Source organism: Nannospalax galili, unplaced genomic scaffold (assembly GCF_000622305.1).
Source record: "Nannospalax galili isolate Female #2095 unplaced genomic scaffold, S.galili_v1.0 scaffold557, whole genome shotgun sequence".
Taxonomy (NCBI): Eukaryota; Metazoa; Chordata; class Mammalia; order Rodentia; family Spalacidae; genus Nannospalax; species Nannospalax galili.
The window spans coordinates 1,483,760-1,498,123 of record NW_008340356.1 but is presented as its reverse complement, the minus strand read 5'-3'; the positions used below and the strand labels follow the sequence as shown (position 1 = coordinate 1,498,123).

At 41.4% G+C, this 14,364-nt stretch overlaps 1 protein-coding gene across 4 annotated transcripts in view; it reads left to right on the top strand.

The window, feature by feature from the left end:
• The window catches only part of Acp1 (acid phosphatase 1), a 14,574-nt gene extending 1,095 nt beyond the window's left edge, over window positions 1-13,479 (top strand). Inside the window, exons 2-7 of one of the 4 annotated variants that reach the window (XM_029564632.1) lie at window positions 3,440-3,544; window positions 5,937-6,010; window positions 6,096-6,209; window positions 11,607-11,668; window positions 12,683-12,788; window positions 12,914-13,479. In XM_029564632.1, coding sequence (XP_029420492.1) covers window positions 3,493-3,544; window positions 5,937-6,010; window positions 6,096-6,209; window positions 11,607-11,668; window positions 12,683-12,788; window positions 12,914-12,991 — 486 coding nt within the window. In that variant the 5' untranslated portion in view covers window positions 3,440-3,492 and the 3' untranslated portion in view covers window positions 12,992-13,479. Of the gene's footprint in view, window positions 1-3,439; window positions 3,545-5,936; window positions 6,011-6,095; window positions 6,210-6,242; window positions 6,357-11,606; window positions 11,669-12,682; window positions 12,789-12,913 lie in introns of those variants that run through there. The other 3 variants (XM_029564633.1, XM_008835403.3, XM_008835405.3) reach the window with 3 other exon arrangements.
• Window positions 13,480-14,364: the final 885 nt, after the last annotated feature.

Sequence of the window (14,364 nt, the reverse complement as noted above, 5' to 3'; positions counted from 1 at the left end):
CACCCCCACCAGCCTTTGTCCTCTCAGCCCCACTTGCCTTTCTTCCGTATCTAAAGCCCCTCTCACTTGCCTGCTGGTCTGCAAACCAGATGGCCTCTTATCTCTTTGTGTCTCTCCTAGCTGGTCCTTTGAAGTCTTTGGTTCCCCACCATTGTCTCAGGTGAGCCTGAGGCTGCAGAAGGAACATTCCTTCTCAGGAGCCTCCCGGACACTGAAGGCACTGGTTTATTTGGTGTCCTCTTTGGGCCACAATTACTATGATTCTCAGCCAGTGGTCTCTATTCTTTGGACCTCGCTGTAATCTTGGTCTCCACCCCCTGTGCCAATGACCCAGTTTCTCTGCAGTGGTGTAGCCATTCATTTTTTTTTTTTTTTAAAAGATGAATATCCTTCAAACACCTTCCAATTCAGAATTTTCGTTTTTGGAATTTTGGCAGGTATTTCCCTTAAAGTAGAATTCACCCTTTCGTTTTCACAGTTCTTCCTCATCGTTTCCCCTCACTCAGAGGGAAGACCTAAATTGTCAGCAGTCTAGTTATTAAGATCTTCTGCCCTCTGTGTTTCCTACAGAACAGAGCTCCTTCTCTTTAGGAGAGAAGTCTGCCGGACTTGTTCTGCCAACTCCCTTTATCTTTCTCACCCAACTGTGGGTGGGGACTACCTTCCAGAAACAGTTGCTGGACTATTTTGAAGGTGATTTCTGTACTGGATCAAACTTTACTGGGTCCCATGTTGGGTTTTACCTAGAAAGCTTTCTATTTTATAAAGTCAAACTCAAGGACTCCTGTCTTTGCTTTCCCAGGCCATTAGTTGCTTCCTTTTTCTCTGTGTAGAGATGTCTTATGCCATAGATTTCATTATTATTTGACAGCCTGTTAGATGATGAGTGGGTTATTACAGCTTATTTTTCTTTGGTTTTGTACTTTTAGGAAAGTGTAGTATGTGATGTTTACAAGGTGTCTGTACTAAGTAATTTCTATGAGAGGAAAAAGTAAAAGCCTTATTTCACATTGATAGTGGGCATTAAGGTCTTTATTAAAGGCTAACTGGTGGAATCAACAAATTTGTTAAACATTGGTTCTCTTTAGTACCTATTGGTATCCAATTGCTCTGTTTCTGTGTCTAATTGCTAATCGTGCTGTCATATTGCACCAAGGTGGCTGTAAAGGGGGAGGGTATGCTTGCGTGTATTTGTCTTCACTACTATTCGGTGTCATTTTTGCCATTACTGGAGATGCAGGGAGTGATGAACGCCACAGATGACGCCCACCCCAGCCTTTCTGGTGCCCACACTCTGTCAGTCATCAGCCCCATGGAATGCTACTGAGCTCATTCAGTGGGTATGAAGTGTTCAGAAAAATCAGAAACAGAGTAGGAGTACAGTGCAACTTGTAATCAGGAAGACCTCACCTGAAGGTGACAAGAATGGTCAGGTGGCCTGTCTATCCTGGCACAGAAACTAAAGAAAAGAACAACAAAAATGTAGTTTTCAGGTATGAGTTCCTGCCACGGGAATCAAGTCCTGGCCTTGGAGACCAGGCAACCTTTCTCAGCCAGGACTCCTTTGTGCCTGAAGCCTCAGGTAGTTTGAGTCACTGTTTTCTCCATCCCCAGAGATACCAAACTAGTATCATTTTAGATGCATGGGAAGAAACTAGGTTCTTACATACAGTGGATGGGCTTTAGGTCAAGGATTTGCATACTCTGTAAAGAGCCAGAGTGGATCTTTGAGCTCTGTGTGGTAAACAGTGGTGTAGCCTTATGTTCATAGACACCAACACTGAGACTGGATTCCATTTTCACATATCACAAGATTTTCTACATTTGCATTCTTTTTAATGATTTAAATTGTGAATTTTTTTTTTTTTTTTTTTTTGGTCTTTTTGAGACAGGGTCTTCCTGTAGCCCCAGCTGTCCTGGAACTCACTATGTGTAGACCAGGCTGACCTTGAACTCAACAGAGATCCGCTGCCTCTGCCTCCCGAGTGCTAGGATTAAAGGCATGCGCCACCATGCCCCGCAAATTGTGAAATTTTCATTAGTCCTTCTGAGCTGTATACAAATGTGGTAGGCCATGAGTTGTTTCTGGACCCCTGTTTGGGGTACTGATCTTGAGAGGCTATGTGAGGACCTGGCTTATGCTGAGTGAGATAAGCCATGGGAGGTTTGGAGCAGATTTGGGGAAGGATATACTTTGTTCTATCTGCAGTGTGGAGATTAGACTGAAGGAGGGAGGGAAGAAGCAAGGATGTCCTTAGGTTTTGCTGGTCAGGTGGTGAGTTGCTGGTTCAGGAAAGTTTGAAAGTGGAATGGATGCATTCTATGTGGAGCTCACCTGGAGTACAGTAAAAGCTGTTATGTTTGAAATGCAAAAGTTTTGTTCCTTCTAAACCTTTAGTTGGACTTTTTAAAGATTGAAGCATATGGAAGCATCAGAGGTTTGTCAGTGGTAGAGCTACTGGTCAAGAAGAGTGTATTCTAGCAAGATAATGAGGGGAACTTTTTGCTCTCTAAGCCAGAGAACTCCTGAGGCAGACAGCTGTAACCTCAACTCCAGCCACTGTGTCTGGTGAGAGAAAGAGAACCACAGTGGTTTCTAAGTTTCCAGGACTTATAGAAGGTAAAACCTGAGGCTCTGTGTTTTACTGATGGCCATTGTACTCCATTTTTTTAATGCATATATATTGGGGGGGTATCAAAGGTCTAACCTAGTGTACTGCATGTGTTAGACTAGCACCAAGCCACATTCTCAGCCCTATATTTCTTTCCTTTTTCTTTTTTTTTTTTTTTTTTGGTCTTTTTGAGACAGGGTCTCCCTGTAGCAACCAGCTGTCCTGGAACTCACTATATAGACCAGGCTGGCCTCGAACTCACAAAGATCCACCCACCTCTGCCTCCCAAGTGCTAGGATTAAAGGCATGTCCTGTATTTCTTAAAATAACATTAATTTGGTATTGTCAGCTTGGGAAACTAGAAGCAAGTTGCTAGCATTGAGAATTCCCTACTGTTTATCTTGTAGATTGCATGACTTTTCTGTAGAAATAGGATCTTTTAAATCTTTTACATGTCTTGTTTTAAATACAGCTATCTCGGAGAATAGTGTGGATGAATACAATTTTTGGGGGGGGGGAGGTTTTGTGTGTGTGTGTGTGTGGTGGCGGGGAGAGAAGAATAAAAGTTAAAATGTAGAAAGGAAAACTATTGTCACAATGGAAACTTGCATATGGAGGGTGTAGTGGTTTGAATGAGAGTGTCCCCCATAGGCTCCAGGTATTTGAACACATGGTCCCCATTTGGTAGTGCTGTTTGAAGAGAGTCATGGAATATTTAGGAGGTATGGCCATGCTGGAAGAAGCAAGGCACTGGGGGAAAGCTTGGAGAGTATATAGTCATCTCTACTTCCAGTCTAGCTCTCACTGCTTCCTGTGCCTGTTTGTAGTTACGAGCACTTAGATGTCTACTCCAGCTGCCTCCTATCATGCTTGACCCACTATGATGGACTGTTATCCCTCTGGAACCATAAGCCCAATAAACTCATCTTTCTGTAAGTTGCCTTGGTAATGGTGTTTTATCACAGCAACAGAAAATTAAATAATACAGAGGGCATTGAAAGTTACCCTTTTCTGTCTTAGCTTTTATGATTTATTGATAAGATTTTTACTACTATGGAAAACCATAATGTATAGGAAGAAGCCAGATGCTATCTTGTAGATGTAGAGGGTTACACAATACTGACTGGAGCTGTTCCATAGACCAGAGAGAGCATCTGGGTACTTCACATGTTGGAATATAGTCTAAGTCAGGAGAACCTAACCTCTCTCAATAGTTTCTCTTTCCCTTGCTTAATTTTATTTCTAATATTGGGGGTCACATGATACCCCAAAATATATTTTATCATGATGTATACTTTGTACAAAGTCTCTCTGACCTCATGCCTTCCTGTCTCTTACCCCCTGAAGCAAAGCAGAATTCCTCTAAGATAGAACACAGAAACTAGAATTCCTCTAGTTTCTTTTAAAAAACCTTAAACCTAGAAAGATTATTCTCCCTTAAAAATCTTTGTTCCCCCACCTAAAAGGAAAGAGTGCTGCACAGACAGGCCTGACTGGGCTCCCACAGATCTCTTTGCATGTATTGCCATCAGGAAGAGGCCCTTAGTGTCCAGCCATAGTTATACAATTGTCCATTCCTCTTCAAATTAATCATAAACTATATATGCTAACTTAAAAAAAAAAAGATGTAAGGGGCTGGCTTAGTGGTTAAGAGCACTGACTGCTCTTACAGAGGACCCGGGTTCAATTCCCACCACCCACATGGCAGCTAACAACCATCTGTAACTCCAGTTCCAGGGGATCTGATGCCCTCTTCTGAACTCAGTGGACATTGCACAACACGGGTGCACGTATACATATGCAGGCAATATACTCATATACATAAAATAAAAATAATAAAAAATTTTAAAAATACATAAAGCTGGACAGTTTTCTCTGACTCTTTGGGTCTTCATTTTGAAGGTTCCCATGTCAAATGAAACTGATTAAATAGATCTGTTTTGCTTTTCGCCTGTAAACTTGCCTTGTTAGAGTTATGTAGACTGACTTGATGGGTGAGGAAAGAAATCATACTTTCCTACCTTAGACTATTTCCCATTGTTTTTTTCATATTAACCTCATAGAGTGTGTTTCCCTTCAGTCAGAACCCTGGGGTTCTAAGCTTCCCAGCTTGTAGGAAGAAGTGTATCTTAAATGGTTTTCTATCTGCAAGCCCAACCACAGCTTGGCTCAAAAGTAGTAGGTGTACAAAATGAATGTGGTGAATAAGTCACATTGCCCCCTTCCCTAGAACCTCCAGGTTCTCACTGGCTACACCAACTACAGACTCTAGCATGGGCTTAGGGCTCTTCCGTGCCTGGACCAACACAGAGGCACCCCTGCATTCTGCAGCTTTTGCCTTCAGGGGCTCCCACCCTGACCATTAGACTCCTCATACTGTGAGCACTGACTCGGGTTCAAGTTCCTTGGCAACCTTTTTGTCTTTCGGGAATCTTTATATTCCTCTGATCTTGGTCTGTTGCAGCATTTGCTGATGTTCATTTTCTTGTTTTTATTGTATTGTGTCTTTCCACTGTAAGTGGCTGGCCCATTGTAGATCCGCTTGCAGAGTTGAGAGGCCTTTTTGTCTGTGTAATAAGGAATTTAATCCTTGTCCTGGCTCTTGGAAAGTCACTGTTGGTTTCCCTCAAACATTCTAAGACTGATAGTGTTAACTCCTGGTGGCCCCATAGTTTATGCTGTTGAGGAACTCAGGCTGGGTCCTGAGTCATCATCTCTTCACAGTTAACAAGTAACTCTGAATGTCAGTACTACCGGCAAGCTTCCTGGATTGACAGTAGTACTTTTAGAGTATTGTCAGTCATTGGCGACAGGAGGGTCAGATGTCCCTGAGGACAAGGAAATTCTTATTTGGGATCCCTAGAATGAGTCTTCTTCTAGCTGGCTCCAATTTGTCTTATATTAAATCAGAATCACAAATATAGCACTGTCCTGAGTTCCATGGTCATTCTGAGTGAGTCGGGATGGAGTGAGGATGGACAGTTTTGTAGCCAGCTAGTGTGGGGCTCCACACTAATCTGATTGCAACCCATTTCATTGATTTTATGATTTACTTTTGGTTCATTAGTAGTAATAACTGATTTTTATTTCATTTACTTTCCTGATACTGGTTACCTCAGCCATCTGTCAGGGCCCTGAACTTGGCTTGGTCAGCTGCTCTGCTAGGGAATTCTGCACTGCTTTGCCAGTCTTTACTTCTCCCCAGAGAAGATACGGCCACTGTATATCCACTGTAGGAGTACCCCACCCATTCTTTAAGCTAGGAATTGTCTACCTCTCTGCTACAACTAATAACCTCTGTATGTCTACTCCCTTCTTTTTAAGGTAACATTTGCCGGTCACCCATTGCAGAAGCAGTTTTCAGAAAATTAGTAACTGATGGAAACATTTCAATTAATGTAAGTAGTATTCAGTTCTTTGAAGAGTCCAGTCTGAATACCTCTGGGCAGCAAAGTACCAGAATGATCTTTTTCTCTCCCACAGTGGAGGATAGACAGTGCGGCTACATCTACCTATGAAGTGGGGAACCCCCCTGACTATCGAGGGCAGAGCTGCATGAAAAAGCATGGCATCCCCATGAATCACATTGCTCGGCAGGTACTGGAACTTGACCTATGTTTTGTGTTACAGTGGGCCATTGACAGCAGTGCTGTTTCCGACTGGAATGTGGGCCGGGCCCCGGACCCAAGAGCTGTCAGCTGCCTAAGAAATCACGGCATTAGCACAGCCCATAAGGCAAGACAGGTAGAAAGGTCTTATTTAATTTCTACTGTATAGAGTCCCATAACTTGAGAGGATGACCAGCCCTGTGTGTTGGTGGATGTGTTTGATTGGGGCGAAATGACTTGCTGTGTGTATAGTTCTGAAAGATTTGAGTGACCTTGGGGTTACTTGTTAAGGTACAAATAAAAATGGCATAAATCACAGTAAGACAGTCCTGGCTATGAGCCAGACCTGAGCTTTGGACTCCATTATGTTACTGTGCATAAGTTTTGGTTAGACATTTAGGCCACAGTGACTGTTCTGCTTATGTTACCAATTTGTTGATACAACAAAGTCACACATATGTTATAAAAGCATCTTTTCTATTCTAAAGTTCCTTAAAAATATAGAATACTGTTGTCATTATAAACAGTTAATAGTCTGTTTTGCTGGACTTTAAAGACTACAGAAGTAACAACAAACTCTTCAAACCAAGCTTATGAAGATAGCTTGGTATGTCTATTATTATTTTTTATCTCTATTATTCTTTTTGAGACAGGGTCTCCCTATAGCTCTAACTGGCCTGGATTCACTATGGAGAACAGGCTGGCCTCAAACTCACAGAGATCCTTCTGCCTCTGCCTCCCAAGTGCTGGGATTAAAGGCGTGCGCCACCACACCCAGCCGGTATCGCTATTATATTAGCTGCCATATGGGTGCTGGGAACTGAACCCTGGTCCTCTGCAAGAGTAGTCAGTGCTCTTAACTGCTGAGCCATCTCTTTGGCCCTGGTCTGATCCTTTAAGTGGAGTTTTCAGTTGGGCAGAAGATAAGAGATCTTACATCATTTGTTCATTTGGATCACTTCACACTTTTGCATATTTGGCCAATCTGTTTGCTGTTGCCTGGGGGATGTGGTCTTATTTTGAGTAGTCTATCAAAACTGTGAGATGTGGTTCTTTTTCATACTCTCAGGGTATAACAAAAGTGAATACGAGTAAAGTATTTTAAATACATACACCTTGAAAAACAAAACTAGAACTCTTTCAAGAGCAGTTTTAATGATCAGCTTTGAAAGTGGTTCCATTGAATCTTTTTGTTCTTTTCCCTTTGTTCTTTAAGAAAAATTTCTCCACTCTTTATAGTTTCAAAGTAAACAATCTTTTTTTCTAAATATTTTATTTATTATTTTTATTTTATGTGTATGAGTGTATTGCCTGCATGTATGTGAGTGTACATATGTTGTGCAATGCTGCAGAGGTCAGAAGAGGGCTTCGGATTCCCCTGGAACTGGAGTTAAGAACAGTTCATAGTCGCCATGTGGGTGCTGGGAATCGAACCTGGGTCCTCTGCAAGAGCAGTCAGTGCTCTTAACCACTGAGCCATCTCTGTAGCTATGTTTATAGGTTACAGGTTCTTTCTTTTTATTAGTTGTCAGTGTGTATAAATAACTATTCTAGTACAGTTCTTAAAATCTTCATTTTCCTAGTTTTGTCAACCTGGGTTTAATAAATGGCATGTTGTCGGTCTTTCTTTTTAATTCACATAATCAAGCCTATTGGGATGTGAGTTCAGCATGGTCATCTGGGTGGAGAATTGTACACATGTCTCTTTTTTTGGTGACCTTTCAATAGCTTGTGCAGACTGACTGTAACGTTGAAGCCCCCTGGCCACTTCTTCCCATTTGTGCAGAAGTTATCCCCAAAGTTTCATTCTGCTTTTTAACCTTGTAGAGTTAGATCATTTGTGTTGTGTTTTGTTTGGTTGAGTCAAGGTCTTACTCTGTAGCCCGGACAGGCCTCAAACTCAGGGTAGTCCTCCTGCTTCATCCTCCCCAGTGCTGGGACTGCAAGTATGTCACTTCCCTGACTTTGAAGTGGGGGCCTTGCGTGTGCAATCTCTTCTCCATGCATAACCATCACTTTTTGTCCTGGTCAATGCTGAATGCTGCATTATTCTACAGTTTTATTTACCTGATCTTCCTCTGCTGTACATGTGAGCAGCTACTAGTGTGGGGCTTGTAGAAGTAATGCCATTGTAAGTGGGGTAAGCATCTGTACAAGGTTCTGATGAGTTTATACTCAACACCCTACCTGTTACCTATTGAAAGTTTTTCAGTTCATCAGACTCCCTGGAGGTGGTTTCTGTTCTTTAAAAAGTTTATAAAAGGCTGGTAATATCTCTGCTTTGTTTAGAAAAATTGCTATGCTTGTTTCTGTTCTCCTTTGATTTGAAAGTACTATCTTTGTTTCCTGGCTGCTTGTTTTTCTTCTGGTTTTTAGTTTCAGTAACTTTGCTATAAGAGTCTAAAGTAGGCTTCCTGAATTGTGACTTGATGTATATTTCATCAGTTTTGGGAAACCTCAGACTGTTCTCTTTTCATATTTTACCTCTTTCTGTTGTTTTTGTTGTTGATGTTTATCTTGTTGTTTTTGTTGTTTGCTTTATTTTCTGAGAGCCATCCTTTATGTATATTGAACATACCTTTTCTATATTCTTTTCTCTGGTTCCCATCCTGATTACTCTGCTCTTAGTATGAGATTTCCTGCTGACCACCTTTCGGATCTAATTTTTTTGCTATTTCCAAAGCCTATGAAATTGTATTTGCTGAGTCCTTATTGTCTGTTTTTATTGACCGACTGCTCTAAGTTTTTCTTGATCTTCTTGTAGTTGCAGTTTTCTGGTGAAATACTTGTATACTGTTTTCTGAACATCATATTGTTATATTTTTAATATATATTTAACATACTTTAATTTATTCTTTGGCAGTTTCATACCTTTGTAATGTCTGTTTTCTGAACATCATATTGTTATATTTTTAATATATATTTAACATACTTTAATTTATTCTTTGGCAGTTTCATACCTGTTTGTAATGTACTTGCTTATATTCACCTCCTTGTTCTCTTCTTTACCCTCTCCCACTCCATCTGAACCCTTTTCTTCCCAACATATCTCCTTTCTCCTTTCATGTCTGTATATGTATAAAATCTACTTAGTTTAAGTAGGGTTGCTTACATGCTCATGAGAGTAGTTTATTTACTGGATCATGGGCTGTACCACTGAAGAAAAAAGACTCCCTCTCCCAATCCCCCAGCAGCTATTAACTGCCAACAGATCCTCAGCTCGGGGTGGGGCCTCATGAGCCTCTCCCCCATTGTCCTAGTTTGCTTCTGTATTGCTATGATAAAAACAGACCAAAACCAACTTGGGGAGGAAAGGGTTTATTTTACCTTACATCTCCCAGGTCATAGTTAATCACTGAGAGAAGTCCAGGCAAGAACCTGGGGGCAGGAACCCAGAGGCAAAAACTGAAGCACAGACCGTGAAGGAACCCTGCTTACTTTTGCTCTCCTGACCTGATCTCAGCCTGCTTTCTTATATCACACAGGACCACTTTCCCATACGTGACACTGCCCACAGTGGGCTGGGTCCTCCTAACTGACTCAACAATTGAAAAATGCCCCACAGACATGGCCACTGCCCAGTCCAGTGGAGGAAACTCTCCAATTGAAATTCCCTCTACCTGGGTGTGTCAAGTTGACAACTGAAGCTTGGCAGAACACCCATCCTTATCAGAATGTTGATGGGCTGTGTCTTGTGTAGTTAACCACAGCTGCTGTGAGTTCACTAAGGAGCATACTGTTATTATTTTAAATAAGGTTTGTTAACTGCTGTCTAGGTCATTTCTCTCTCTGCTTCTCTACCCCACCCCCACTTCCCCAGTATTGGAAATTAAACCTAGATAGGGCCTGGCACATGCTTGTAGGCAAGTGCCTGTGACACATTGTTATTTTTTATTTTAATGGTCTCTATAACCCAGGCTAGTCTTGAACTCACCCTGTAGCCCAGACTGCCCTTAAATTTAATCTTCCTGCTTCAGCCTCCCAAGTAGCTGAGATTACAGGCCTGTGCTACCAGGTCTGGAGAGTTTGCTTTCTGTTCTCATTGTTGCTTGGTGCCTCCCAAGTGCTGGGATTAAAGGTGTGGGCCACCATGCCCGGCTCATAATTCCTGCTTTTAACAGAGTAACAAGCAGTGAGCATTTTTAACATTCTTTGGCTATAGTCATTAACAGCATACCTCTCCCTTTAACCAGCATTGCAGTGCCTCCTGGGCAGTCAAAATCTACAAGGTAATTTCTTCACTTACATTTTAAGCAGGCTTACATGTCTAAGCTATGATGTCAGAAAACAGTACTTATTTATGTTAAAATCTGGTAAAGTCTTGGGGGAATCCTTTCCATGTAAACAAGTTATAGATCTGTAGTCATTAACATTTATTCCTGATGGACCTGTTCTAGCTACCCTTTTGGAAATCAGTTACCTTCCCACAAGGACAAAGATCTATCAATCTGTTCTTCTTGAGGGCATTTATTCTTCCACAAGGGCAAAGATCTGTCAATCTGGTGTATGTTGCTGTATTAATTAATTACTTTCCTGTTGTGATAAAACACCATGGCCCAAAACAACCTATAGAAGTTTATTTTGGCTTATGGTTCCAGAGGGAGATCTATAATGGCATGGGAGGCATGGCAGGAAGCAGCCAGAGCAGAAACCTGAGAATTCACATCTTCAAGCACATATATGAAGCAGGGAAAGCAAAACTGGAAGTGAGGCAAAGGTTGTGGATTTTCAGAACCCACCCCCATTGAAGTGCTTCCTCCAGCAAGGCTGTATCTCCTAAAGGTTCCATTGCCTCCCCCAAACAGCACCACCAACTGACCAAAGTGCTCAAATACTTGAGCCCATGGGGGATATTCTTCATTCAAACCACCACAGGTGCCAAGGCCTAGGAAATTTAGTGCTGGAAGAGTGAAAAATAGAGTAGTGGGGTGATTAAATGAGGGGCATTTCTCTGTGCTGACAGAATTATACTTTATTACCAAGGACTGAAGGTAACAATAAGCCTTATGTCCATATTTTATATATTTTCTGTTATTATAAGAACATTATGAGCTGGGTGTGGTTGGTGAACGCTTTAATCCCAGCACTCAGGAGGCAGAGGCAGGGGGATCTCTGTGAGTTCAAGGCCAACCTGGTCTACATAGACAGTTCCAGGCCAGCTGGAGCTACAGGCAGCCCCTGTCTCAAAAAGAAAAAAAAAAAAAAAAGAACATTATGATACAAACATTTTTTAGCAACGTAGTTTAGGAGATACGTTAATTATTTTCATTTAAAAAACTATAAATTGTGTATCGAGTTAAATTTTAATTAATGAGATATAGACTACAATTTTTTAACTACTTTTTTGTATGACTATAAATACTGTATTTTGTGCTCTTAATTTTAGATTACCAAAGAAGACTTTGCTACATTTGATTATATACTGTGTATGGATGAAAGCAATCTGAGGTAATCATATTTTAAAGAGTGTTTCTGTCCTCTCGATTGTATAATAGGCCAAGCAACTCATTGTCCAAAATGACTTTTTATTGTCATTTTGTTGTATGAAACTATACAAGATGGCAGGAAGATCAGAGGGTGATGTAGAGTTGTCTCAAGATCTGTTTATAGAGATAGGCTTTCCAGAAGAGAAAGTCTAGCTAGTGCAGTGAATTGGAAATGGAGACCAGCTGGTGGTAGGCTGTAGTTGTAGAGGAGATGCCTTGATTCTGCTGTAGCAGACTAGGGGCATCTTATTTCCCTATGAATGCTGTACTACACAGTAAATTTGACAAGGCAGAAGACATCACTCTGTTACATTTTTGGTAGCAATGATTGGCTATATAATGCTGATATGCTCTGTGGGGGCCCCACCCTTCACCAATAAGTTCATTTTATTACTGAGAAAGAAATCCAGGAGGAGTGGACTTATGTTACTTTCCTAATTTCACAGGTGGGTATAGAAAGGTCTACCAGGCAGGTGTTGCCTGCCACCTTCACCTTTGTGCTTCTACTACACTTACTCACCCCAACCTCACTTGCTGCTGGCCTCACTCAGCCTGAATTTGCATTTCTGTACCTCTCATCCGGTTCTACTTACTCCTGTCCGCACTTCCCCTGAGCCTTGTCCTTACTGGCCCTTTGTCTTGGGATATGGTACACATGGTTTTTTTTGAGTTCCTTTCTACTCTCTTTATAGATCTGAAATAGTATATTTTTTATCATATCAAAATATTTTTAACAGACGAAAACATAATTATTGTATGACTTAAAAATGCACATTTGGGTGTCAGAATCAGTGAGGTGTTGACACTGTACTGTGATACACTTGCTACACCAGTGAGAGCACTGTGTCACAAAGCTACAGGAAGAGTTTGCATTGGCTAGATTTTGATACAGATGTTTCTTAAACCCTGAGCAGATGTCCCTGTTTAACTTGAAACCTTAGATCAGAAATCTTAAGTTCATGTTTCAATTTTACAGAGATTTGAATAGAAAAAGTAATCAAGTTAAAAACTGCAGAGCTAAAATTGAGCTACTTGGGAGCTATGATCCACAGAAACAGCTCATTATTGAAGATCCCTATTATGTAAGTACATTTTAGGTTTGGGGCTAGTGTTAAGATGGGCAGGTGGTATCAAGTGACAGGTTCAGGTCTTCTGAGGACATTTTCATCATACATAATTGCTGGTTTTTCTTTTCATGTCCTTGCAGGGCAAAGACTCTGACTTTGAGCTGGTGTATCAGCAATGCCTCAGGTGCTGCAAGGCCTTCCTGGAGAAGACTCACTAGCTGGTCCCACCACCATCTAGCAACTCATCCACAGTGTGTACCCAAGGGTGGTGATGATCCTTAGCCCCATGCCCCACCTGTTTTTTCAGCTGACTTAATGTTTATCTTAAAAAATAATTATAAGTAGAAATTAGTTATATTTTCAAAAGAATAAAAATGAGTAAGACAGTTTGAGGTGTAGTTAAGATTCTTAGGTTAGTTGAACCTATCACCTTGCCCTAATTACAAAATAGTGGAACAAGAAGATAGGGAGCAAAACAAAACACAGTAATAAAGTAAGAGTGACCTGCAGGTCCGTGTCAGCCTCTGAGTCCAGCAAGACCTGGATACTCTGTTCTACCTGGAGGGGTGCATGGCCAGCACCCAGGGGTGCCCTGTGCTCACCTTACACCTCTCTGTCCTAAGCTTTCATAGTGACAGTAACCCCATCCATAGCAGCCCTCCACTTAGCACTGGGAGAGTTTTAACTCAGATACACTCAGGGTGCACACTTCTGTTGAAAGAGGAGAAACAGGATATGATAGTACACTCCTGTAATCCCAACTTGGGGGGCTGGTGGGAGACAGGGGTCATGAGTTCCTCAGCTATATAGGTTTCAAATAAAAACCAAAAATAATAAAATATAGGAGCAACAGATTGGTAGAATTAATATTTTCCACCTATTTTCCACCCTTACTTGGTTTTGTCTAGTTTTCTGAGTTTTTGTTCCTATTTGAGCCATTCTGCTTCTAAAAAAGTTGAGAAAAGTCATATTATGTTGATATACTTAAATAGAGGTATGTTCATAAGTGTTCTTTCATCATTTTAAAAAGTTGCAGGCAAACAGAAGTAATTTTAGTGTACTTTCAGATAGCTGACCTCAAATTCATATGGCTGTGTCAGGAATGATTGTAAAATAAACCAGGGCATTAAATAGAACTGAGATACATGTCTGGTGTCTCCCTGCTTTGTTACTGACAAGTAAAAAATATTCAAAAACTTTGCCTCCTTGTTCCTTTTGTTTGGTCTTGTGTGTGTGTGTGTGTGTGTGTGTGTGTGTGTGTGTGTGTGTGTGTAGCATATTGCTTCCACATAAGTTGATATCTGTCCAGTAGGAGAGACTCCAGGATGTGTCCTTACCTGTGGCCTTCTCAGTTAGCTGTTGTTCCAGGTTCCTGATGCTGGCCTCTTTGCTGGGCAGGTCATGTCTGCTTCAGCCTGTCCTGTCTGTCTGGTCACAACCGGTAATCTCTAATCCTGGAGAACTTCTAGTTAAAAGAGGCATCCACAGTAGTTCAGAGGAAACATTGAGACCCGGGGTTGTTCAGGCATTTGCCTGGCCTGGGCTAGCTCTCCCCAGTAGGGGAGGAGTGCTTAACACCTTACTCACCAGA